At 69.9% G+C, this 26224-nt stretch overlaps 1 protein-coding gene across 1 annotated transcript; it reads right to left on the reverse strand.

Moving 5' to 3' along the window:
• Positions 1–1859: 1859 nt before the first annotated feature.
• On the reverse strand, positions 1860–24920 carry Cdh15 (cadherin 15). The gene is made up of 14 exons (XM_069987793.1): positions 24879–24920; positions 17996–18154; positions 16090–16245; positions 15425–15569; positions 13897–14057; positions 13078–13206; positions 11585–11770; positions 9989–10242; positions 9330–9472; positions 8471–8710; positions 7327–7566; positions 5807–5943; positions 3582–3746; positions 1860–2108 (listed from the first exon to the last, which is right to left on the reverse strand). The coding sequence occupies exons 1-14, from the start codon at positions 24918–24920 to the stop codon at positions 1908–1910; spliced, it is 2358 nt and encodes a 785-aa protein (XP_069843894.1). The 3' UTR covers positions 1860–1907.
• Between the last annotated feature and the right edge of the window lie 1304 nt (positions 24921–26224).

Genomic DNA, 26224 nt, shown 5'->3' on the forward strand with positions numbered 1-26224 from the left:
CGCTCCAGACCCACTGGTCTCTCCTGGGCCCACGGGTTCCCCAGTCCCCCTCTGCTCCTGCTGGGGCTCACAGCCCCTCGCTGGCCGCGGGGGTCTTGCTGCTTCGGTGGGTCGTCCCTGGATGTCCGTCCTGCGCCCGTCTTGCAGCCCGCGGGAGTTCGTGGAGGGCCCAGGGGCGCGGCAGGGCCTGCGAGGAGGCCGCTCGGATCCCGCAGGGATCCCACAGGCCCGGCCGCCCCTCCGTCCCTGCCCTAGGCTGGGGCCTGGACGGGGTGGGTGCGGTTGCCGCCTCTGGGGAGGCGCCTGGGCCTGGGCGCCCGCGGGGCTTCTTCCCGCTGCCCCCCGTGTGGCCTCCTGACCATCCAAGGCATCTCACAGACGAGGCGCTCAAGCCGGAATGCGTGGCCCAGCAGCACCGGCTGGCTGAGAGGATGAGGGCTGGGGGAAGGTCCCTTCAGGGACTGCGCCTGCCAGAGCAGCTAGCCGCGCCCGGCTCTCCCGCGCCCGCGCCCGGGGCTCTCAGTGGCGGCCAGCCGAGTGGTCATGCTCCCGTACGCACGCACCCTCCCCGGCCCTGCACAAGGCGGCCGCCACCAGCTGGAGCTACCGGGGTGGGTGGGCGGTGGCCAGGGAGGGTGTCGGCATGGGGGTGGGGGCGCGCCAGACGGGCCTGCACACGTGCGGTGGGGACCCTCATACAATCCGGGCATGTCTCAGCTCTGTGCGACAGCAGAGCTGCTGTGTGGCCCCACCCGTGCCCCTCCCTCTGGTGGCTCGGTCCCCCCCCAGACTCCCTGCATTTCTGTGTCCCGGACAAGGGGAGGCCCCCAGCTCCCGGCAGCCATTTCCCCTTCAGCGAACCTTAGGAAGCCAGCTGAAGGGCCATCAGCCCCTTCCGAGCCGGCAGGGCCGGAGCTCCCAGCACAGGTCTGCCAGGCACGGCACTCAGCCACCAGAGCTCCTGGGCGAGCCACCCAGCTCTCCGGACCCCCATCCTCAGGTTGGGCTGCTACACTGGTGCCAGTCACAGCCTCTTGGCCATCACAAGCCTGACTGCTGACTTCCTGACACGAAAGCACCTGCACTCTCTAGAAGGCCCCTTGGGAAGGGGAAGGCCGCCATCTGGAACAGGTAGTGGTCAGGGTTCATCAGTCGGCCTAGAGGCCAGGCCTCAGCCAGCTGTCTGCCACAGGCCCAGAACTGTGCGACCCGCACATGGTCTGCTTCTATGGCCGGCACCCCACAGCTGTCCGGGGTGATCAGACCCTACTGTTCCATTGAGGGCAAGCGGTAAAGCCAGGCACAGAGGTGCCCTGGCAGCCCCCCACTCCCGGGACTCTGGCCCTAGAGGCCTTGGGTTCCCTTCCTGGAGAGGTGTGGAGGGTAACAGGAGCTTAGTGCTCCTGCTCTGTCTCGTAGGGCTCCCTTACCCGTGTGCACAGGAGTGCACCTGGGCTCTCCAGGGCCTCCCCACTGCTCTGCCCCACAGAAAGGGGCGGGGCGAGGGGTCTCCGGCTCCCCCCAGGTACAGCCTGCTGCGGCTCTGCTGGGGGCGGGGGCGGGGCACCTTTGTGGCCAGTGTGGCACCGGGCACACAGTCCATCAACTTGACCAGCCTGCTTTTAATTCTGACTCACCCTTCAGGGTCCAGCTTTCATACAGAGGGCCAGCCACTCATGATGGTAACGAGTGCTGGCTGAGGGAATCTCCCCGGGGATCTACTCAGGCCCTAGGCCTGTCCCCACACCTGGCCCTCCCCTGGGAGTGAAGCCCAGAGGCCCTGAGCCTCGGCCCATTGAGGCCATCTGTGCCAGGGGCCAGGACTGGGTGTCCGCTGGGTCCTGTCTCCAGGAGCCCCTCCTCTGGACAGGTGCATGCAGACAGTGTGCTGGCTTCGGGTGCTGGCCTCATGGGTGCCCGTACATGTCCGCCAGCTTGGCGAACCGAGGGCCCCAGTCCCGGAGGTAGTTGTAGTCCTGGTCCTCGTCCCCCTCGCTGGACAGGATAGAGCTCAGCGTCCCGGCCACGGAGCCTCCACCCTCATAGTCGTAGATCAATGCCGTGTCGTAGGGTGGCACGCTGGGGTCGCTGTCCGCAGCCTCCAGTCCCTGGGGAAAGGTGCGGGGGGTCAGCCTCAGCCAGGACGAGGTCTGAGGCCCCGCACGAGGAGCAGAAGCCAGCGAAGGGCAGGCTCCTACCCAGCAGGGATCTCCCCGGTCCCTTCCACCGCCAGAGGTGGAGGCGCCTGACTCGCTGGCTTTCCCCCTGGCGGGGCATCAAGCAAGCAGGCAGGCTTCCTGCTGGGTCCAGCATGGCTGGGGGGCCCCACCCTGCTCGCCACACCAATGAATTTTCTGAATCTCACACACGGATATTGTGTCGTGAGCACAGCACCCACAGCTGGCCACAAAAGTAAGCTCCGTGGCCTGCCTGCTCTGATGCCGTGTCCCCAGCCCAGCCGTCACAGTAAACAAAGGAAAGTGGGCAGGCTGTGGCAGCTCCGTGCTTCTCGGCCGGCCAGGGCAGCACAGGTCCCCACGGCCAGGGCACCTGGCCCCCACTCTCCACAGTGACCACCTGGGAGTGCACACACCAGAGCCTCGCGGTCCTGCTCACCCCAGAGGCCCAGAGTCCAGCCAAGGCCTGCAGCGTGAAGACCAAAGACCCTGGCGAGACCTGTATCTAGAGAATTCCCTGGAAAGCTGTGATGTGTGTATCTGTACACAAGAAATGCACATGTATGCGTGCACTTGCACACACATTTGTGCATGTGCAGTTCTGTACATGTGTGCATTTGTGCACACAAATATGCACAGTTCTGCCCCTACACCCTCAGAGCACCCACACCCAAGCACTCACACCCAGAGCACTCATACCCAGAGCACTCACACCCAGACTACCCATACACCCACAGCATTTACACCAGAACACTCACACCCAGAGCACCCACACCCAGAGCACTCACACCCAGACTACCCACACCCAGAGCATCCACACCCCAGAGCACTCACACTCAGAGCACCCACACCCCAGAGCACTCACACCCAGAGCACCCACACCCCAGAGCACCCACACCCAAGCACTCACACCCAGAGCACTCATACCCAGAGCACCCACACCCAGACTACCCATACACCCACAGCATTTACACCAGAACACTCACACCCAGAGCACCCACACCCCAGAGCACTCACACCCAGGCTACCCACACCCAGAGCACCCACACCCCAGAGCACTCACACCCAGAGCACCCACACCCCAGAGCACTCACACCCAAGCACTTACACCCAGAGCACTCACACCCAGACTACCCACACCCAGAGCACCCACACCCCAGAGCACTCACACCCAGAGCACCCACACCCCAGAGGACTCACACCCAGAGCACCCAGAGCACCCACACCCAGAGCACCCACACCCAGAGCACTCACACCCAGAGCACTCACACCCAGAGCACCCACACCCCAGAGCACTCACACCCCAGAGGACTCATAGCCAGAGCACCCACACCTCAGAGGATCCATACTCAAGCACTCACACCCAGAGAACTCACACCGAGTATTCACACCCAGAGCACTCACATCACTGATGAAATTGGCCATGTCTGCAGGGCTGTGTGGCAGCGCTTGTGGAGGCTGGAGGCGCACGTGGCTGAGAGGGGCGTCCCGGTGGAGCGGGGGCCCCAGGGGCAGGCTCAGGGTGCTCCGCTCTGAGGGGTGGCGCAGCTGGTTTATGTCATAGGCATCCTGTGGGCAGAGTCGGGTCTTCAGTGACCCCCCCGCCCCATCCCGCAAGAAAAGGCAGTGGCTCGGCTCCTGGGGACCTGTCCTGTGCCCACCCCTGCCCCTGCTGCCCCTCTCTTCATCCTCCCTAAAATACTTGCTCTGCTCACTTGTGCCTCGGTTTACCTGGCCCCTCCCCACCCTGTCCCTTCCCTCAATTGGTCCTGCCCTGTCCCCCTCCACCCTGTCCCCCCACTCTGGCCCCCTCCCCTCCTCTGGCTTCTTTCCCTACCCAGCCCCTCCCCCTCCCTTGGTCCCCCTCCCCTCCTGTCTCCCCCCTCTCCCCCCTGTCCCCCCCCACCTGGTCCCTCTCCCCTCCTGTCTCCCCTCCTCCCTCCCTCATCCTTCCCACCTAGTCCTCTTCCCTGCCTGTCCTCCCCACCTGTCCCCATCCTTCCTCCTTCCCCCGTCCTCCCTACCTGGTCCTCCCCCTTTCTGTCTCCCCCCTCCCCAACCTCCCCACCTCCTGTCTCCCCCCTCCCCCCATCCTCCCCACATGGTCCTCCCCCCTCCTGTCTCCACCCTCCTCCACCTTCCCCCCCCTCCTGTCTCCCCCCATCTTCCCAACCTGGTCCTCCTCCCTCCCCGCCCTCCCCACCTCCTGTCTCCCCCTCCCCCCGTCCTCCCCACATGGTCCTCCCCCTTCTGTCTCCCCCCTCCCCCCGCCCTCCCCCCCTCCTGTCTCCCCCCCATCCTCCCCACCTGGTCCTCCCCCTTCCTGTCTCCCCCCTCCCCACCCTCCCCCCCTCCTGTCGCCCCCATCCTCCCCACCTGGTCCTCCCCCTTCTGTCTCCCCCCTCCCCCGCCCTCTCCCCCCTCCTGTCCCCCGTCCTCCCCACCTGGTCCTCCCCCCTTCTGTCTCCCCCCCTCCCCCCCCTCCCCCCCTCCTGTCCCCCCGTCCTCCCCACCTGGTCCTCCCCTTTCTGTCTCCCCCCTTCTGTCTCCCCCCTCCCCCTGCCCTCCTCCCTTCTGTCTCCCCCCCTCCTGTCTCCCCCCTTCTGTCTCCCTCCTCCCCTGCCCTCCCCCCTCCTGTCCCCCCGTCCTCCCCACCTGGTCCTTCCCCCGTCTGTCTCTCCCCTCCCCCGCCCTCCCCCCTCCTGTCTCCCATCCCATCCTCCCCACCTGGTCCTCCCCCCTTCTGTCTCCCCCCTCCCCTGCCCTCCCCCCTTCTGTCTCCCCATCCTCCCCACCTGGTCCTCCCCCCTTCTGTCTCCCCCCTCCTGTCTCCCCCCTCCCCTGCCTCCCCCCTCCTGTCTCCCGTCCTCCCCACCTGGTCCTCCCCCTTCTGTCTCCCCCCTCCCCCGCCCTCCCCTCTCCTGTCCCCTGTCCTCCCCACCTGGTCCTCCCCCCTTCTGTCTCCCCCCTCCCCCGCCCTCCCCCTCCTGTCCCCCGTCCTCCCCCACCTGGTCCTCCCCCCTTCTGTCTCCCCCCTCCCCCCCTCCCCCCTCCTGTCCCCCCATCCTCCCCACCTGGTCCTCCCCCCTCCTGTCTCCCTCCCCCGCCCTCCCCCCTTCTGTCTCCCCCCTCCTGTCTCCCCCTTCTGTCTCCCCCTTCTGTCTCCCCCCTCCCCTGCCCTCCCCCCCTCCTGTCCCCCGTCCTCCCCACCTGGTCCTCCCCCCTTCTGTCTCCCCCCTCCCCCGCCCTCCCCCTCCTGTCCCCCGTCCTCCCCACCTGGTCCTCCCCCCTTCTGTCTCCCCCTCCCCCGCCCTCCCCCTCCTGTCCCCCGTCCTCCCTACCTGGTCCTCCCCCCTTCTGTCTCCCCCCTCCCCACCCTCCCCCCTCCTGTCCCCCCATCCTCCCCACCTGGTCCTTGTCCCCCCATCCTCCCCACCTGGTCCTCCCCCCTCCTGTCTCCCTCCCCCGCCCTCCTCCCTTCTGTCTCCCCCCTCCTGTCTCCCCCTTCTGTCTCCCCCCTCCCCTGCCCTCCCCCCTCCTGTCCCCCCATCCTCCCCACCTGGTCCTCCCCCCTCCTGTCTCCCTCCCCCACCCTCCCCCCTCCTGTCTCCCCCCCCTGTCCTCCCCACCTGGTCCTCCTCCCCGCCACCCTGCTCGTTGTAGTTGAGGACGTTGTCCCGAAGGTCGTCCGGGGGTCCGGGCAGCAGACCCTTGTTCTGGGATCGCCGCTGGACCCGTGCACGGAGCGCCGCCAGCAGAACCAGCACTGCGGACAGACAGATGGACAGAGGAGACGCAGGATGGGGGGACCAGGAAGAGGCGGTCAGAGGGCGGGGTCAGAGGGGTCGGGGGTCAGGGTCGGGGGTCGGGGTCGGGGTCAGGTGTGGTTGGGGTCGGGGGTCGGGGGTGGGGTCGGGGGTCGGAATGGGGTCAGGAGTGGGGTTGGGGGTGGGGTCGGGGGTCGGGGTCGGGGTGGTTGGGGTCGGGTCGGGGTTGGGGTGGTTGGGGTCGGGGGTGGGATCGGGGGTGGGGTCGGGGTCGGGGTCGGGGGTCGGGGGTGGGGTCGGGGGTCGGGGGTGGGGTCGGGGGTCGGAGTCGGGGTGGTTGGGGTCAGGGGTCGGGGTCGGTGTGGTTGGGGTCGGGGGTGGGGTCGGGGGTGGGGTCAGGGGTGGGGTCGGGGGTGGGGTCAGGGGTGGGGTCGGGGGTGGGGTCGGGGTCGGGGTCGGGGGTCAGGGGTGGGGTCGGGGGTCGGGGTCAGGGTCGGGGGTCGAGGGTGGGGTCGGGGGTCGGGGTCGGGGTCGGGGTCGGGGGTGGGGTCGGGGGTGGGGTCGGGGTCGGGGTCGGGGTCGGGGGTCGGGGGTGGGTTCGGGGGTCGGGGTCGGGGTGCGGGTCGGGGTCGGGGTCGGGGGTGGGGTCGGGGGTGGGGTCGGGGTCGGGGTCGGGGGTGGGGTCGGGGGTCGGGATGGGGTCAGGAGTGGGGTCGGGGGTGGGGTCGGGGGTCGGGGTCGGGGTGGTTGGGGTCGGGGGTGGGGTCGGGGATGGGGTCAGGGGTGGGATCGGGGGTCGGGGTCAGGGTCGGGGGTGGGGTCGGGGGTGGGGTCGGGGGTCGGGGTCAGGGTCGGGGGTGGGGTCGGGGGTGGGATCGGGGGTGGGGTCGGGGGTCGGGGTCGGGGTGGTTGAGGTCAGGGGTTGGGGTGGTTGGGGTCAGGGGTCGGGGTCGGGGTGGTTGGGGTGGGGTCGGGGTCCGGGGTGGGATCGGGGGTGGGATCGGGGGTGGGGTCGGGGTCGGGGGTCGGGGGTGGGTTCGGGGGTGGGGGTCGGGGGTGGGGTCGGGGGTGGGGTCGGGGGTGGGGTCGGGGGTGGGGTCGGGGTCGGGGGTGGGGTCGGGGGTGGGGTCGGGGGTGGGGTCGGGGTCGGGGTCGGGGGTGGGGTTGGGGGTGGGGTCGGGGTCGGGGTTGGGGGTCGGGGGTGGGGTCGGGGGTGGGGTCGGGGGTGGGGTCGGGGGTGGGGTCGGGGTCGGGGGTGGGGTCGGGGTTGGGGGTCGGGGGTGGGGTCGGGGGTGGGGTCGGGGGTGGGGTCGGGGGTGGGGTCGGGGTCGGGTCAGGTCGGGGTCGGGGTCGGGTCAGGCCGGGGTCAGGTCGGCACTCACACAGCGTCAGCGCCGCGCTGCCCAGCACCGTGGCCAGCGCCCCCCGGCTGAGGCCCGCGTTGGCGGCGCGCAGGGCGGCGGCGCCGGGCAGGCAGGCGCCGTCGGGCCCGCAGCGGCAGGCCGTCACGTTCAGCAGCTGCTCCCGCTGCTGGGGCGGGAGCCCCGAGTCCCGCAGCAGCAGGCGGAGGCCGTGCGCGCCCTCGGGCACCGGGCGCCGGGGCCGCAGGCGCGCGTGGCTGGCTGCGGGGACGCGGGAGGCGGCTCAGCCGGGCCGGGCGGCCGCCCGGGACCGAGCCAGGCCGAGCGGGGACCCGGCCCCCGGCCCCGCCCCGGGACCCCCCCCGCCCCGGGACCCCCCTCCGCCCCGGGACCACCCCCCGCCCCGGGACCCCCCCTGCCCCGGGACCCCCCCTCCGCCCCGGGACCACCCCCCGCCCCGGGACCCCCCCCCCGCCCCGGGACCCCCCCCGCCTCGGGACCCCCCCTCCCGCCCCGGGACCCCCCTCCGCCCCGGGACCACCCCCCGCCCCGGGACCCCCCCCGCCCCGGGACCCCCCCCGCCCCGGGACCCCCCCCGCCCCGGGACCCCCCCCCCGCCCCGGGACCCCCCCCCCCGCCCCGGGACCCCCCCCGCCCCGGGACCCCCCCTCGCCCCGGGACCCCCCCCCGCCCCGGGACCACCCCCCGCCCCGGGACCCCCCGCGTCTGCCCGGGGACCCCGACCCCCGGCCCCACCCCGACCCCCGGCCCCGCCCCGACCCCGGGCCGCCCCAGCTGGGGACCCACCCCGCTTCTGCAGACAGAATCCCGTCCCTGACCAGTGCGTCCACTCGGGTGTGGGAAGTAGCCCTGCCCCAGGTCCCGAGCCCCGTGGGACTGTGGGGGACGTGGGGGGGAGGGGGGAGGGACGCGACAGTAGGTGGGGGGGGCGGGGGAGACGGAGCAGGGGGGGGGCCGAGGGGGGGATGGGGCAGACGGGGGGATTGGAGGGGGGGAGGATGGGGCAGACGGGGGGGGGAGGATGGGGCAGAGGGGGGGGAGGATGGGACAGACGGAGGTAGGATGGGGCAGATGGGGGTGGGGTGGGGTGGGGGAGAGGATGGGGCAGGGGAGTGACAGGCGGGGCAGATGGGGGCAGGCGCACCGTTAATCTGGCTGAGGCTCCAGTTCCTGCCAAGCTCGGGGAGCCCAGGGCTCAGGTGGAAGTGGAAGGGGGCCCCGTGCGGGGGGAGGTCCTCGTCCGTGGCCCCCAGGAGCAGGCCTGGGCCCTGGTCCGGCTCGCTGCACAGGCTGCTGGTGAGCAGGGTAGCCAGCGCCGGGGCGTGGTCGTTGACCTCCAAGATCTCGACGGACAGCGTTCCCGTGGCTGTGCTGGGAGGCGACGCTGCCGGCAGAGGGGACGGGCGCTGAGAACCCCGGCCTCCGGTCAGCACACACACAGACGGGCGCTGAGGACCCCGGCCTCCGGTCAGCACACACACAGACGGGCGCTGAGGACCCCGGCCTCCGGTCAGCACACACACAGACGGGCGCTGAGGACCCCGGCCTCCGGTCAGCACACAGACGGGCGCTGAGGACCCCGGCCTCCGGTCAGCACACACACGGGCGCTGAGGACCCCGGCCTCCGGTCAGCACACAGACGGGCGCTGAGAACCCCGGCCTCCGGTCAGCACACACACGGGCGCTGAGAACCCCGGCCTCCGGTCAGCACACACACAGACGGGCGCTGCGGGCCTGGCTTCCGGTCAGCACACACGTCAGCACACAGACGGGCGCTGAGGACCCCGGCCTCCGGTCAGCACACACACAGACGGGCGCTGAGGACCCCGGCCTCCGGTCAGCACACAGACGGGCGCTGAGGACCCTGGCCTCCGGTCAGCACACAGACGGGCACTGCGGGCCTGGCCTCTGGTCAGCACACACGCAGGGACAGGCCGGCCCCGGGACAGAGATGCCCCATGAGGGCAGACGGAGCCCCAGGTGGCCCACACAGCTGCCCTCACCATCATCCACGGCCAGGATAACGGCTCTGTACCAGCCGCCCTTGAGGAAGGGTGAGGCTGGGCTCAGCACCCGTTGTGTCCGGACGCGGCCAGTGGCCCCTTCCACCTGCAGCCAGTCCTCGGGGTCATAGTCCTTGGAGTAGCTGTGGGGGAGGGGAAGGGGGAGGAGTAGAGGGGGAGTTTGACCCACCTGGGACTCTTAGAAGCGAGGTCACACAGAGGCATGCACAAGTACACACACGCATACACATGCATTTCACTCCACATGCACACATTTTACGCGGGGCTCGTATGATTAACTCCTCCCAGCCCAGCTGCATTTTCTGTCCCAACCACAGAAGAGAAAGCCCAGATCCAGGGTCTTGTTGCAACTGAGGGATAGCCTGGATCCAGCTCTGCCCAGTGCCGGGCCGGGGCGGGCACACCGCACCCCTGCGCAGCATCGGCCACAGACCCCCACTGCTGCGGTCAGACATCACCGGGACGGAGCTCAGCCCCGCGTTTTGGATGACACACTCGACATCAACACAGAGTTCTTGGGGCTTGAGGGTCTGAGGCCCTCAGGATTCAGACCGATGGCTTCTTCCCTCCACCCCCAGAGGCCAGGGCAAGGAGGGGCTGCGACTGCCCCTGCCTCACCCGGGACCCCTGAGGCCCACCTGACTCTCTGCAGCTGTTGCGTGTCAGGGTCGTGGGCAGAGAAGGTGGTCACAAGGGTTCCTGGTGGGGCTCCCTCGGCCAGGCTGGTCCGCAGTGGGTTCTCCGGGAACACTGGGGCCTCATTGGCATCCTGCACCCACACGCTGACCCTGGCCTGGCCCCGCTGGGCCCGGGGGGCAGCCGCCTGCAGCGGGGCCTCATTCTGCACAGACACCGTGAGCTCGTGGCGCGCACGGTTCTCGAAGTCGAGGGGCTGAGGGAGGAGGGGCAGGAGGGGCAGGCTCAGAGCTGGGGTCCCAGGCCTGTGGAGAAGGCCCTTTCCCTCCTCGCTCTCCTGGGTGTGTGGCAGTGCCGTCCCTGCGGACACTCGGCTCACACTCTCACTGGCTTTCCACTCAGGGCCCTCCCACTTGAGCCTCACCTCCAGCCTAACCTCACTGGTTAACTGGAGACAAGAGTCTCATGGATTTGTCCGCCCCAGCTGGCTTTGAACTTGGATCCTCTTAGATCTCAGTCTCCTGAGTAGTTAGGATTATAGGTGTGACCCCTAGAGCCTGGCTCCTACAGCCAATAAAAAAAGCAGGAGGAAAAGGCCCAAAGAACAATGAGAAAATAATAAAACGAAGACCCATTTCCAAAATGAGTGTCGGCTGTGGTACCTCCGTGCCGGGTACCACTGCTCTGTGCGACTGGTCTCAGCCGGCCGGGCTACTGGGTCCCGGGGCAACCTCACACAGGCCAGGGCTTCCAGCGCGCTTCCCACGCGCTCCAACACCACACGAGCCGGTCTTGCAGCAATCCTTTCCCTCCCCCCCCCCAGCCTTGGCTTTCCTCAGCAGTCACCCCATGAGCCATGCTCCTGGGCCTTTTTCTGTGTATCTAGAGTACAGTAGTGAAGAACTACCATGCCCAACTTGTTTGTTGAGTTGAGGTCTTCCTAACTTCTTTTTCAGTTTCAGGGCTTGAATTCAGGGCCTGGGCACTGTCCCCGAGCTATTCTTGCTCAAGGCTAGTGCTCTACCACTCTGAGCCACAGTGGCACTGCCATTTTTCTGGTTTATTGGAGCCAGGAGTCTCATGGACTTTCCTGACAGGACTGGCTTCAAACTGCACTCAGATCTCAGCTTCCTGAGTAGCATGAGTCACCGTGCCTGGCTCTTCCTAACTTTGTCTCTGGGCTGGTCTCAAACCATAATCCTCACAATCTCTGTCTCCTGAGTGTTTGGGATTACAGGCAGGGCCACTGTGCTAAGTGTCTATATACGTGTATTTATTTGCATGTGTGCACATACATGTACATGTACGCACGCATGTATATGCATGTGTGTGTGTGTGTGACCCTCTGGGCCCGTCAGATGCAACAGAGACTGCAGAAAGCTGTGCTTTCTGTTGTTGCTGCTGAAATAGGCTCTGTCTCCAGCTCAGGCTGGTCACCGCTCTGCTGTTCTCCTGCCTCAGCCTCCTGAGAGCTGATCGTGCGTGTGTGGAGGGGGGTTCCCAGCACAGGATGCGCACAGCCGTGCTATGGACTTCTGTCCAGCATCCCGCCGCCGCTCCCAGGGCACGAGGCCCCACCCGGAATCCCGGAGGCTCACCTTCACCACGGACAGCACACCCTCGTTGGTCTTGGGGTCTGTGCGCACTGCAAACTGCCCGTCAGGGTCACCTTCCAGGATGGTGAACCTGGCCATCCAGTTCGGGGAGCCGGGCAGGTCGCTGTCTTCCACCTGGAGCCGGCCCACATCCACGCCGCCCACAGCCTCTGGGGCCTCCATGAAGAACTGGGGAGCAGTTACCCAGGGGTTGGGGAGGGCGGGCGGCTGCTCAGGACACAGCCACAGGCTCCCCCCTCACCTTCCCCCACAGCTCCTCAGGACACAGCCACAGGCCCCCTCCCCCCTGCAGCTCCTCAGGACACAGCCACAGGCCCCCCTCCCCCCCGCAGCTCCTCAGGACACAGCCACAGGCCCCCTCCCCCCCACAGCTGCTCAGGACACAGCCACAGGCCCCCCTCCCCCCCACAGCTGCTCCGGACACAGCCACAGGCCCCCTCACCTTCCCCTGCAGCTCCTCAGGACACAGCCACAGGCCCCCTCCCCCCCCACAGCTGCTCAGGACACAGCCACAGGCCCCCCTCCCCCCCGCAGCTCCTCAGGACACAGCCACAGGCCCCCCCTCCCCCCCACAGCTCCTCAGGACACAGCCACAGGCCCCCTCCCCCCCACAGCTGCTCAGGACACAGCCACAGGCCCCCTCACCTTCCCCTGCAGCTCCTCAGGACACAGCCACAGGCCCCCCTCCCCCCGCAGCTCCTCAGGACACAGCCACAGGCCCCCCTCCCCCCACAGCTGCTCAGGACACAGCCACAGGTCCCCCTCCCACACAGCTCCTCAGGACACAGCCACAGGCCCCCTCCCCCCTGCAGCTCCTCAGGACACAGCCACAGGCCCCCCTCCCCCCGCAGCTCCTCAGGACACAGCCACAGGCCCCCCTCCCCCCACAGCTGCTCAGGACACAGCCACAGGTCCCCCTCCCACACAGCTCCTCAGGACACAGCCACAGGCCCCCTCCCCCCTGCAGCTCCTCAGGACACAGCCACAGGCCCCCCCTCCCCCTGCAGCTCCTCAGGACACAGCCACAGGCCCCCTCCCCCTGCAGCTCCTCAGGACACAGCCACAGGCCCCCCTCCCCCCCGCAGCTCCTCAGGACACAGCCACAGGCCCCCCCCTCACCTTCCCCCACAGCTGCTCAGGACACAGCCACAGGCCCCCCCCCTCACCTTCCCCTGCAGCTCCTCAGGACACAGCCACAGGCCCCCCCCTCACCTTCCCCCACAGCTCCTCAGGACACAGCCACAGGCCCCCCTCCCCCCCTGCAGCTCCTCAGGACACAGCCACGGGCCCCCTCCCCCCGCAGCCCCACCGTGCCTGCCAGGGAGCGTCCCACAGCCTGTCCCGTGGGTCTGGGCCGTGTGTACCCCACGTCAAGGGCCTGCCCAGCGTCCCACAGGCTGCTTCCCCTCGGGCCTGTGTCTGAGCCCTGGGCAGAAGGCAGCCTAGGCTGGGTCCGGCAGGCTGTGGAGGGGTACCTCCTCCCTGGTGAACTCCGGGGCGTTGTCGTTGACGTCATCCAGGGAGATGATGGCCGAGGCTGTGGCAGTAAGACCTTCCCCAGACATGTCTGCCACCTGCAGCGTCAGGTTATACACAGCGACCACCTGGCAGTGTGGTGACGTGAAGTCAGGAGACTGAGTCCCCGGTGGGAGGAAGGGCCAGGCCGGCCGGCCGCCGGGAACCTCACGGTGCCAGAAAGCCCAGGTGGCTTCAGGCACCCCAGACAGGAGGGTTTGGTGGTGTGGACTCCCCCAGCCTCTGCCCCACCCGTGGATGGACGAGAGGTCGGTTGTACGGGGACATGCTGGGCCTGAGATGCGCCAGCAAGGGGCTGCCCCAGCGGGCTTGTTCAGTGGCAAGGCCTGCAAGGGGGGCTCTGCGCGCATCACCGGCGGTGTGGAGGTCTGGATGTGTGGGGAGTGGCCCCAGCAAGGGGAAGGAGCAGCGTGGACCAGGATGGCGTAGGGCCTTGCTCTCCCCTGAGGGGCGCCCGGTGTGCATGAGGACGTGGCTGGGGGGTGTCTGTCACAGCAGTGCAGTGACAATGGGACAGAACACCACAGCGTGAGGCCTGGCGCTGGGCTGCGGCCTCAACCCTCAGCCCTGCTGCCACCTCTGTGTGTGGATGGGTCGCTCAGACTGTGCCAGGGCCGGGCCGAGGCCGTCTGGCAGCACCCGGGCAGTGGCTCTGCCCTGTGCGGGAGAGAAGCCCAGCGCGGGCCAGCTGGGAACAGAGGGGCCAACGTGGGGTGCAGAGGCTGCAGAGAGGGCCCCGGCTCCCGGGGCGTCCTCACCTCGCGGTCCAGCCCCACTTGCACGGTGCGGATCTCTCCCGTGTGCTCATGGATGCTGAAGAGCTCAGCGCCGCCCTGCTGCAGGATGGAAAACCGGAGCGCCGCATTGTCTGTCTCAGGGTCGTCTGCATCTGTGGCTTCTGCTCTGGCCACGAAGGTGCCTGTGGAGAGCGCAGTGGCCACTGCAGTGGAAGGGGCGCGGCTGAGTGGTAAGGGTTCACCCCCCACCACTTTCTCTCAGAGGAGACTGGCCTGACCCTCCACTGCCTCTTAACTGAGGCACGTGACTGTGAAGGACCCGCCTCCCGGGCCTCCCAGATAGTGACTGGTTTTGGCTTCCTCTCTACGATGCCATGTATTGGCCAAGCAGTGTGAGCGTCAATCACCCGCCCACCCCTGCCAGGGTTCAGCATCTGTGCAGACAGAGCTAATGACCTGGTAACTTGTGGCACAGTGTCAGACTAAGAGTACTCTGTGCTCAGCAGGTGTCTGTCCTCGGGAGCTGGCTAGCAATCCCAAACTGCCCTCCGGATTTTCCTGCCCTTGCTGGGCACCGGTGACTCGCCTATAGTCTTAGCCAGGAGGCTGAGAGCTGGAGGATTGTGGTTTGAATACAGCTCAGGCCCAAGAGGCTGAGAGATTCCAACTCTGAAATAACCAGCAAAAAGCCAGGTGAGCCTGGCGCTGGTGGCTCACGCCTGTCATCCTGGCTACTCAGGAGGTTGAGATCTGAGGATCGCAGTTCAAATCCAGCCCAGGAAGGAAAGTCCGTGAGACCCTGCTCTCCAATGAGCCACCAGAAAAACGCTGTGGCTCAAGGTGCAGAGCGCCCGCCTGGAGCTGAAGTGCGCAGGGACAGCGCCCAGGCCCCGGGTTCAAGCCTCACGACCGCGAAAACAAAAAAGCCAGGCTGAAGGCCAAGTGGTAAGCACAGAGTCTAGGCCCCGAGTTCGAGTCCCGACCGGCCTCGTGCACACAACGAAAAAGGGGCTTCAGCTCTCAATCCCTGCCCGCCCTGCGGGGGCTTGGACTGGGGCCTCAGGGCAGCTCCAGGCAGGGCTGGGGGGCCTGAGCCTCCCTGCTGCTCCGGGGGCCCACAGCCCAGCGCCAGAGGGAGGGAGGGGGCTCTCGGCCACTCCCCCGGGGCGGGGCCTCACGTGGGACCGCCCCCTCCGCAGGGCGGGGCCTGGCCGGGGGCCGCCCCCTCCGCAGGGCGGGACCTCACCTGAGACCACTCCCTCCCCTGGGCGGGGCTTCACCTGGGGCCACCTCCTTCCCAGGGCGGAGCCTCACCTGGAGCTGCCTCCTCCTCGGGGCGGGGCCTCACCTGGGACCGCCCCTTCCCCGGGGCGGGGCCTCACCTGGGACCGCCCCTTCCCGGGGCGGGGCCTCACCTGGGACCACTCCCTCCCCGGGGCGGGGCCTCACCTGGGACCACTCCCTCCCCGGGGCGGGGCCTCTCCGGGGACCGCCCCCTCTTTGGAGCGGGGCCTCACTGGGACCGCCCCTTCCCGGGGCGGGGCCTCACCTGGGGCCGCCCCCTCCAGCACGTGGCCCAGGAAGACCTCCTGCAGGAAAGCCGGCCGGTTGTCGTTCTGATCCACCACCACGATCTCCAGGTCCGTGGGGTCCTCCAGGGTGGACCCGCCCAGGTCTAGGGCAAAGGCCCTTAGCTGTCCGAACAGAAGCACGAGGCTGGCGGCGGCCCCGAGGCGGGGCTGCCCGCAGCGGCTCCGCCCTTCCTGTGCAGCCGAGGCCGGCACCGGGGCTGCTATGGCTTCTGAGCCTGAGCGCTGGGCCTCCCCGCGCCGGCCTCCCCGCGCCGGCCTCCCCGCGCCCTCCCTCCAACCTCTAACGCAGTGGAGGTCCCGAGCTCAAGCCCCAGGGCCGCCTGCTGAGCAGGGCGAGGGGCGCAAGGCCAGGGACAGGCGGTCAGGCGACGCTGCCCAGACCTTTCCAACCAAAGACGGCTGGAGAGCCGGGCTGCGCGGCGAGCGGCCTGAGGCCTGGTCAGCCCCCAGACCCCTGGTGGGGCCGGGCAGGAAAGCCCGCGAGACTGACCTCCACGGAGCCCCCAGAAGGCCGCAAGCGGCGCTGGATCTCAGGGACCGCACCAGGCCCCGAGTTCAAGACCCACCACAGCGACCGGGAAAAAGGAAAGCGCCAAGATGCCCATCTCGGCCGGGGGCCCACCCGGAAGCGGTCCGTCGTCTCGCGGTCCAGCATGGCGTTGAGGAACACCTTCCCGGTGAACTTGTCTATGGAGAAGAGGCCGCGGGGCTCCTCGTCCACGCCGGGGCCCTGGATGCTGTAGATGACGCTGCCCGGCTGCTGCTTGTCCGACTTGATCTGCGGGGAGGGGGGAGGCTGGATGGGCGGCGCGGGGCACCGCCCCCTGTCCTGTCCCCTGCCCCGCCCCCGCCCCCCGCCCCGCCCCTGCCCTGCCCCGCCCCCTGCCCTGCCCCCGCCCCGCCCCCTGCCCTGCCCCGCCCCCTGCCCTGCCCCCGCCCCGCCCCCTGCCCTGCCCCCGCCCCGCCCCCGCCCCGCCCCCTGCCCTGCCCCCGCCCCGCCCCGCCCCCGCCCCGCCCCCTGCCCTGCCCCGCCCCTGCCCTGCCCCCGCCCCGCCCCGCCCCCTGCCCCGCCCCCTGCCCTGCCCCCGCCCCGCCCCCTGCCCTGCCCCGCCCCCTGCCCCCGCCCCGCCCCCGCCCCGCCCCCTGCCCTGCCCCCGCCCCGCCCCCTGCCCTGCCCCCTGCCCTGCCCCCTGCCCTGCCCCCTGCCCTGCCCCGCCCCCTGCCCCGCCCCCTGCCCTGCCCTGCCCCCACCCCGCCCCCCGCCCCGCCCCCTGCCCTGCCCTGCCCCCGCCCCGCCCCCGCCCCGCCCCCTGCCCTGCCCTGCCCCCGCCCCGCCCCCTGCCCTGCCCCCTGCCCTGCCCCCTGCCCTGCCCCCTGCACCGCCCTGCCCCACCCCGCCCCCGCCCCGCCCCCCGCCCCGCCCCCTGCCCCGCCCCCTGCCCTGCTCCCCTGCCCCGTCCCCTGCCCCGCCCCCTGCCCCGCCCCCTGCCCTGCCCCCTGCCCTGCCCCTGCCCTGCCCCTGCCCCGCCCCCTGCCCTGCTCCCCTGCCCTGCTCCCCTGCCCTGCCCCCTGCCCTGCCCCGCCCCCTGTCCTGTCCCCTGCCCCCTGCCCTGCCCCCTGCCCTGCCCCGCCCCCTGCCCTGCCCCCTGCCCTTCCCCGCCCCCTGCCCTGCCCCCGCCCCCTGCCCTGCCCCCTGCCCTGCCCCGCCCCCTGCCCCGCCCCCTGTCCTGCCCCCTGCCCTGCCCCTGCCCTGCCCCGCCCCCTGCCCCGCCCCCTGCCCCGCCCCCTGCCCCGCCCCCTGTCCTGCCACGCCCCCTGCCCTGCCCCCTGCCCTGCCCCTGCCCTGCCCCCTGCCCCGCCCCCTGCCCTGCTCCCCTGCCCTGCTCCCCTGCCCTGCCCCCTGCCCTGCCCCGCCCCCTGTCCCGTCCCCTGCCCCCTGCCCTGCCCCCTGCCCTGCCCCGCCCCCTGTCCTGTCCCCTGCCCTTCCCCGCCCCCTGCCCTGCCCCCGCCCCCTGCCCTGCCCCCTGCCCTGCCCCCTGCCCTGCCCCGCCCCCTGCCCCGCCCCCTGCCCCGCCCCCTGTCCTGCCCCCTGTCCTGCCCCCTGCCCTGCCCCCTGCCCTGCCCCCTGCCCTGCCCCGCCCCCTGCCCCGCCCCCTGCCCGCCCCCTATCCTGCCACGCCCCCTGCCCTGTCCCTATCAGCTCTGGCCCCACCCCCGCCCTCCATCCAGCTCCGCCCCGCCCTCCATCCAGTTCTGCCCCGCCCCCACTCAGCTCGCCCCGCCCCCATCCAGCTCCGCCCCGCCCCTTCCAGCCCCGCCCCGCCCCTTCCCTCCTCCACTCAGCTCCGCCCCGCCCCTTCCAGCCCCGCCCCGCCCCTTCCCTCCTCCACTCAGCTCGCCCCGCCCCTTCCAGCCCCGCCCCGCCCCTTCCCTCCTCCACTCAGCTCCGCCCCCTTCCAGCCCCGCCCCGCCCCTTCCCTCCTCCACTCAGCTCCGCCCCCTTCCAGCCCCGCCCCGCCCCGCCGCACCTGCACCAGGGCGTAGGGAAGGCGCTTGTGGTTCTCAGACACGCTGATGGGCGGGATGACCCAGGCTCTCCGCACGCGGCCCGGCGCCGCCGACGCGCGGCGCCAGGGGTACAGGACACCGGGCTGCAGCCGGGGGCCCGCTGAGGACAGGCTGAGGCTCTGCAACCAAGGCGCGGTGTGGGCCCGCGTGCCGGGCAGGGCGGCGCGGGGAGGGGGTGCGGGGAGGGGGGCGCGGGGAGGGGGGCGCGGGGAAGGGGGCGCGGGGAGGAAGGGGGCTCGGGGAGGAAGGGGGCTCGGGGAGGAAGGGGGCGCGGGGAGGGGGGCGCGGGGAGGAAGGGGGCGCGGGGAGGGGGGCGCGGGGAGGAAGGGGGCGCGGGGAGGGGGGCGCGGGGAGGAAGGGGGCGCGGGGAGGGGGGCGCGGGGAGGGGGGCGCGGGGAGGAAGGGGGCGCGGGGAGGGGGCCGGTCGGGCTGGCCCAGGCAGTGCTGGCCTGAGGCACCATTCCAAACGCCCTTCCTCCCCCCCCCCCCCCCCCCCCCCCCCCGCCGGGATAGGTGCTGGAGACCAGGCCTGCTGGTTCCTTTCTTTTTGGTCAGTCCTGGGGCTTGAACTCAGGGCCTGGGTGCTGTCCCTGAGCCTCTGTGCTCAAGGATAGCACCCTACCACTTGAGCCACAGCACCACTTCCGGCTTTTTTCTTTTTGCTTATGTGGTGCTGAGGAATCGAACCCAGGGCCTCCTGTACGCAAGGCAAGCGCTCTACCACTGAGCCACCTTCCCAGCCCAGGTGAGCTGGGAAGTACCAGATTCCCGGCCAGTCAAGGGTGCAGCAGCACCTGCAGGACGGCCAGGTCAGCGGCTTGGCAAGCTAGTGGAGGGAAATCGGGGAGGCGAGACACATCCCTGCCCTGGGCCCAGGCGGGGGCCGTGGGGGGGGGGACTGGGGCACAGCACAACCTACTCAAAGTACACTGCTTTTCCCCAGAAGGGGACCCACCCTGTGGTGCCCACAATTACTTCCTGGAATCCAGGACCTTTGGAGCACATGCCTCTCCCCTTGCCACACCCCAAGGGCCCCCAGAACCCAGGCTGTGGGCTGCAGGAGGGGGACAAAGCCAGGTCCCACTCTCCAGGGTGGAGGGCACACACGTGGGGGACCCCCTGGGCTCCCTGCCAGCTTCTGTTTCTGCTGACAGCCGGCCCCATCCCTTCAAGGGGAAAACTGAGGCTGAGGGGAAGGATCCAGCCAAGGAGCAGGGGAATGCTAAGGGCCGCAGAATGGAGCAGGAGTGAGGGCAGAGGCAGACCACCTTGGACGTGAGTGCACTAATCGTAGCTCTGGGTCCCAGCCCCAGACACAGCCCCTCTTCTCTCAACAGTACTGGGCTTTGCACAGTACTGGGCTTTGGCCAGGACCTGGGCTCTGTCCTTGAGCTTTTTTGCTCAAGGCTAGTGTTTTACCATTTGAGCCACAGCTCGGCGTCTGGCTTTTTGTGGTTCATGGAGTCTCACAGAGTTCCTGTACAAGCTGGCTTCAACCCTGATCCTTAGCTACTCAGGCTAAGTAGCTGAGTATCCAAGATTACAGGCGTGAGCCCGACGGCACCAGGCCTCCAACTTCTTTTCCCAGGATGGCAGCTGGGCTGGGGTCTGGGGCTCCTGGATATTTCTACCTGAGCCACATTTGGTGTCTAGCCACAGGCCAAGATGCAGCTCCCCCCCAAAGTCTGTGCTTAGGGACTCCCACTACTCATGGAGGGAGGCAGCGAGGGGACCTGGTGAGGGGTGGTCTCCCCATGATGAGGACCCCAGCTTCCCCCTGGAATGTGGATGCACGTGGCTGCTCGGGGGCCGGGCCAGGCGGCCTGGACCTCTAGTCCCTGGGAGCTCTATTCTAGCTGTGGGCGTGGGGTCTCCAGCCTTTGGCCAGGACCACAGGCTGTGGAAGGCCAAGCCACGTGGGGGCTGGTGGTCTCTGGTGAGAGTGGCTTGAGGGGTGTCTGGGAGGGAGGCCTCCCCACCCTTCCACAGTTTCTCCTGCACCTGGCAGAGGCCCAGGGTGGGAATCAGCTGAGAACAACCCCACCCCCACCCCGGCTCTCCGCAGTGTCCTGTGCCCTGGCAGGTGGCACACACAGGTCCTGGTGCACTTTGCTAACAGGATGACAAATGGCAGACAAAGTCTAACTGGAACAGCTGCCTCTGGGGATGCTGGGCCTGGGCAAGACCCCAGCCCTCCTCTGCCATGACTGCCACCCCCGGCCTCCATCCCTGGAGACCAGACAGAAGCAGACCCTTTCCACAGAGGGAGGGCAGGATGGGACCAGGAGAGGCCCCAGGCCTGTCTTAACAGATGGCAGCGCGGCCCTGGGCTGCCAACGCCGCCAAGCACCGCCAAGCAGAGGGCAGCTTCCTGCCAAACACAAACCCACCTGCCCTGCCGGGGCCTCGCACCACCCCAGAGACTCAGGAGTGTTTCTCAAGCGCTGGGCAGGGATGAGCTGGGCCCTGGAACGCACCCTCTCTGCCTCACCCACTGGGTCTCGAGGGGACTAGAGTGAGCCTCTCTCACAGTTCTGAGAGTGAGGTCCAGAGAGGCTGAATTGTCTGCCCCAAGCCACACAAGCCTGAATCTTAAACCTCAGCTCAGAGGAAGAAAATGTTGCCCTGTAGAAATCCCCACGGCGATAGTCTCAGGCCAGACCTGATGGAGCTAGGGGAGGCTCCTGGCTCTGTGACGTGCCTGTGGCAAAGGGAGACTGGGTTGCAGCCCTGCCACCCTGTCCAGCTGCCCCACGGCAGCTCAGCCCACACCCCTCTGCCAGCTGCAGCAGCTGCACGCCCACGGTCAGCAGCAGCTGGGTGCGGTCAAGGCAGAGCCTGGGAATCTTGGGTCCACAGCCTGTCCACAGCCCAAGTTCATGAGGTCAGGGGCTCCTCAGAGCCTGGCAGGGATCCTGGCTTGGACCAGAGGCCACAGAGGGGATGGGTGGGCGCCTGGCAGCAGGCCCCAGCCAGCTTCTAGCTGTGGGCATTGTTCCCCTGCCCCCTTCCCTGAGGACGTGGCCTCCTGGGGAAAGGCCCAGAGCCTCATTGGGAGGATCAAGCCATCTGGTGCCTGGACAACGCCACATGGACACAGACAGCTCACAGAAACGCCATGCTGAGGACCAAGGACAAGGACAACGCATCTGGGGGGTAGAGTTTGTCCACTCCTCAGTCCCTGCCTGGCCAAACCAGATCAAGGGACCTTCTAGATGCTCTTTCCAGAGTAGGCGCCTGATCTTACCCTAACCAAGCAGCTTCAGTCTGGAAGCCCCACTGTAGACCCACACTCCTGAGGTTGGTCAACCCTGGCATCCAACCCTAAGGAACTGCGGGAGACAGAGCTCCTGCCCTACACTGGGGAAAGGAGGGATCCCGTCCACACTGAGCCCCGGCAGTGAGGGATCCCCTCTACACACTGAGCCCTGAGGAATGAGGGATCCCGTCCACACTGAGCCCTGGGGAATGAGGGATCCCGTCCACACTGAACCCTGGGGAATGAGGGATCCCGTCCACACTGAGCCCCCACAGTGAGGGATCCCGTCCACACTGAGCCCCGGCAGTGAGGGATCCCCTCTACACACTGAGCCCTGAGGAATGAGGGATCCCGTCCACACTGAGCCCTGGGGAATGAGGGATCCCGTCCACACTGAGCCCCCACAGTGAGGGATCCCGTCCACACACTGAATGGGAACACTACTGATCATGCCCAGTCGGTGAGCAGCCACAGCCCAGCAGAGGTTCTGGCAGTACTGAGGATCCTGGCTGAGAACCAGATTCACAGCGGGCAGAGCAGGCAGCTCTGTGAGGGCCTGCGGTCTGCCGTGGGCCCCCGTGGTGCAGCAGGTAACAGCATGGGTTGGGCAGGGGCGAGGCAGGGCAGCCTGCACCAGTGTTCTTGATGCACAAAGCACAGAGGAGCATTTCTCCTTCCACCAGGCACAGCAGGGCCAAACCATGCAGTGTGGGCATGGGGATCGTGCTCCAGGGCTGGTCTTCCAGAGAAAGACCTTCCTGGGTCCTAGGAAGGTGCCTCGTGGGAGCCTGTGTGGGGTCCACGGGGGAAGGGGCCGGGGGCCCCTCGCAGACTCCCTGCAGATGTCTCAGGCCCGAGTCCCTCCCCCCGGCTGGAATTCAGTCACTCATTCCTGGACTGCCAGAACGCCCGGAATGGCCAGCTGTTGGCTGGGCCCAGGGTGACCCCCACATTCCGCTCCAGGACCACCCTCCCCAGCTGCTGCGGCCATCAGAGAGGGTGAGCAGAGGTGGACAGGCAGCTGTTCCCGCCCATCTGTCCTACCTGCCCCCAGACAGCCCAGGCCCTGCTGCACGGGGTACCCCAGGCGCCTGGCTCACGGGCCTTGTTACAGGCCTCACCGGATGGGGGCCTGCTGCTAGAAGGCTTCTTCCAGGCTCCATAGGCCTTACTGGCCAAGACCCAGAGGTGCTTCCAAGGCCTCTCCCCTCCAGAGACCACGTGGCTCTCAGTTCCCAGCCACAGGGAAGGGGTTCTGGTCTCGAATCACCATTGCACCCACCCCCGCCCTGCCTCCAGTGGGGCCAGGGAGCTGGGTGGAAGACCAGCAACCAGAGGTGGGTAGACAGGGATGTCGGCTCCCTGAAGCTACTTTGGAGACTCAAGGGGCCTCAGGAGGGGAAAAGTAGCAAAGGGAGAGTCTGTGCAGAACCCCCCTCCACCCCACAGCTAGGGCCCACCCAAGAGAGCCCAGGAAGGTGCAAGGAGGGAGCAGAAGGGCAGGATAAGAGTGGACCAAGCCTTCAAGTTGGACTTGGTGGAGGAGGGCGGGAGGGGTACTGATGTGTGTGTTTTGCTGGGTCTAGGAGACACTCCCCTCTGATGGCCTGTCCCTTCCAGTGGTGGCCTGTCCACCTCAATCTGACTCCTGGGCCTCCGGTTGCCTGTTGGGAGGGGGAAGAGGAGTCCTATCTGGTCCACACACCCCACAGAGGAGGGCCCAGAGGAGGGCATCCTCCATGAACGTCTGACAAGTGTTGACAAGGAATGCCATCCTGGCTGAGGTGTGGGGTGCTGGCCCGCTGGGTTGGGGTGTCCATGCATGGGCTGTAGGAGAGCAGGCCTTGGGCAGCCTGGCGGTGTGGCCCCGCTGTCTCCACACGGTGGGGGATGAGGCACGAAGCCTGGGAGGAAGTGGCAGCTGCTCTGGGGTCAGGCTGGCCAGGGCCTGCTGCTGCCAGGGACGGAAACCTGAGCCTGCCAGCCAGAGCTGCAGGAGATTTGTGGGCGTTCAGGGAACCAGGAAAATACTGGTGAGTGCTGGGAAGGTACTGACTGCTCCAGCCCTGCTGGACCGCCCAGGGGCACCCCGCATACTCCAGCCCTGCCCCACCACCAAGGGGCACCCCGCATACTCCAGCCCTGTCCCACCGCCCAGGGGCACCCCGCATACTCCAGCCCTGCCCCACCACCAAGGGGCACCCCGCACACTCCAGCCCTGCCCCACCGCCCAGGGGCACCCCGCACCCTGCCCCACCGCCCAGGGGCACCCCGCATACTCCAGCCCTGCCCCACCGCCCAGGGGCACCCCGCACACTCCAGCCCTGCCCCACCGCCCAGGGGCACCCCGCATACTCCAGCCCTGCCCCACCGCCCAGGGGCACCCCGCACACTCCAGCCCTGTCCCACCACCCAGGGGCACCACGCATACTCCAGCCCTGCCCCACCGCCCAGGGGCAAGGTCACCACACGGCCAGTGTGTTCACTGCCTGGCTGGTGTAGGAGGCGGAGGCCGGCTCGGCCGCCCTCGTGGGCTCACCTGGACCGCGGCAGGGACCACGGCGCCCCGGCCCGGCCCCGCGCCGCCCGCAGGCACGCGAGCCCGAGCGCGTGGGGTCCCGGCGTCCACTGCCCCGTCCCACGCCGCTGTGCAGAAGGCTGGGTGCGGGGGGACGGAGGGGAGCTGGGGACCCCGGGTGGGGGAGCTGGGGACCCCGGGTGGGGAGAGGAGCTGGGGACCCCGGGCGGGGGAGCTGGGGACCCCGGGCGGGGGAGCTGGGGACCCCGGGCGGGGGAGCTGGGGACCCCGGGTGGGGGGAGGTGGGGACCCCGGGTGGGGGAGCTGGGGACCCCGGGTGGGGAGAGGAGCTGGGGACCCCGGGTGGGTGGGGGAGCTGGGGACCCCGGGTGGGTGGGGGAGCTGGGGACCCCGGGTGGGGGGAGGTGGGGACCCCGGGTGGGGGGAGCTGGGGACCCCGGGTGGGGGGAGCTGGGGACCCCGGGTGGGGGAGCTGGGGACCCCGGGTGGGGAGAGGAGCTGGGGACCCCGGGTGGGTGGGGGAGCTGGGGACCCCGGGTGGGGGAGCTGGGGACCCCGGGTGGGTGGGGGAGCTGGGGACCCCGGGTGGGGGAGCTGGGGACCCCGGGTGGGGGAGCTGGGGACCCCGGGTGGGGAGAGGAGCTGGGGACCCCGGGTGGGGAGAGGAGCTGGGGACCCCGGGTGGGGAGAGGAGCTGGGGACCCCGGGCGGGGGAGCTGGGGACCCCGGGTGGGTGGGGGAGCTGGGGACCCCGGGTGGGGGGCGATGGGGACCCCGGGTGGGGGGAGCTGGGGACCCCGGGTGGGGGGAGCTGGGGACCCCGGGTGGGGGAGCTGGGGACCCCGGGTGGGTGGGGGAGCTGGGGACCCCGGGTGGGTGGGGGAGCTGGGGACCCCGGGTGGGGGGAGCTGGGGACCCCGGGTGGGGGGCGATGGGGACCCCGGTCCTGGGGCCGAGTTCCTGGCGCCCGGAACCCGCGGGGAAGCGCGGCCAGCGCGGGGCGCCGCACGCGGGGCCGTCGGGGCCGCCGGGGCGCGAGCCTTACCTGGGCGAGCAGCCCGAGGGCGAGGAGCAGAGGGGCGCCCATCGCGGCGGGGCGGGCGGCGCGGGCCGGCGGGGCGGGCGGCGCGGGGCGGCGGGGCGGCGGGGCGGCGGGGCGGCGGGGCGGGCGGCGCGCTCGGGACCTGCGGAGCCCGCGGAGCTGAGTGACAGCGCGAGTGCGCCGGAGGCCGGCCGGGCTGCACGTGTGCGGAGGGGCGGGGCGGGGCGGGGCCGAGGCTGAGTGACAGCACTGTGGGCGGGGCGGGGCCGAGGCTGAGTGACAGCGCGAGTGCGCCGGAGGCCGGCCGGGCTGCACGTGTGCGGAGGGGCGGGGCGGGGCGGGGCCGAGGCTGAGTGACAGCACTGTGGGCGGGGCGGGGCCGAGGCTGAGTGACAGCGCGAGTGCGCCGGAGGCCGGCCGGGCTGCACGTGTGCGGAGGGGCGGGGCGGGGCGGGGCCGAGGCTGAGTGACAGCACTGTGGGCGGGGCGGGGCCGAGGCTGAGTGACAGCGCGAGTGCGCCGGAGGCCGGCCGGGCTGCACGTGTGCGGAGGGGCGGGGCGGGGCGGGGCCGAGGCTGAGTGACAGCACTGTGGGCGGGGCGGGGCCGAGGCTGAGTGACAGCGCGAGTGCGCCGGAGGCCGGCCGGGCTGCACGTGTGCGGAGGGACGGGGCGGGGCGGGGCCGAGGCTGAGTGACAGCACTGTGGGCGGGGCGGGGCGGGGCCGAGGCTGAGTGACAGCACTGTGGGCGGGGCGGGGCCGAGGCTGAGTGACAGCGCGAGTGCGCCGGAGGCCGGCCGGGCTGCACGTGTGCGGAGGGGCGGGGCGGGGCGGGGCCGAGGCTGAGTGACTGAGGCCGGCCGGGCTGCACGTGTGTGGAGGGGCGGGGCCGAGTGACAGCACGTGTGCGGAGGGGCGGGGCCGAGTGACAGCACGTATGCGGAGGGGCGGGGCCGAGTGACAGCACGTGTGCGGAGGGGCGGGGCCGAGTGACAGCACGTGTGCGGAGGGGCGGGGCCGAGTGACAGCACGTGTGCGGAGGGGCGGGGCCGAGTGACAGCACGTGTGCGGAGGGGCGGGGCCGAGTGACAGCACGTGTGCGGAGGGGCGGGGCCGAGGCTGGCGGGGCGGCGAGGGTGCGGAGGTCTTAGGCTGGCGGGGGGCGCCCCAAGGGCCCGAGGCGTCCCAACTCCTGACTCTCTGACTGTAGGAACCCTGCCCAGCCGGCCCCGGGGTCTGAGGACGTCCACCCGTCTGGGCCCCTGGGTCTGGGACGTCCACCCGTGGGGTCCCTGGGTCTGGGACGTCCACCCGTGGGGGCCCCTGGGTCTGGGACGTCCACCCGTCTG

The sequence above is a fragment of the Dipodomys merriami genome, unplaced genomic scaffold, assembly GCF_024711535.1.
Source record: "Dipodomys merriami isolate MVZ:Mamm:240054 unplaced genomic scaffold, mDipMer1.0.p SCAF_348, whole genome shotgun sequence".
NCBI lineage: Eukaryota > Metazoa > Chordata > Mammalia > Rodentia > Heteromyidae > Dipodomys > Dipodomys merriami.

Bases quoted from the DNA above. Each gene is read 5' to 3' on its own strand.
- Cdh15 (XM_069987793.1), bottom strand. From the start codon at position 24,920: ATGGGCGCCCCTCTGCTCCTCGCCCTCGGGCTGCTCGCCCAG. The intron at 10,243-11,584 runs GTGAGCCTCCGG...CTCCTCCCTCAG, and splicing joins GTGTGCTGTCCGTGGTGAAG to CCCCTCGACTTCGAGAACCG. The intron at 9,473-9,988 runs GTGGGCCTCAGG...CCTCCCCCACAG, and splicing joins CAACAGCTGCAGAGAGTCAG to CTACTCCAAGGACTATGACC.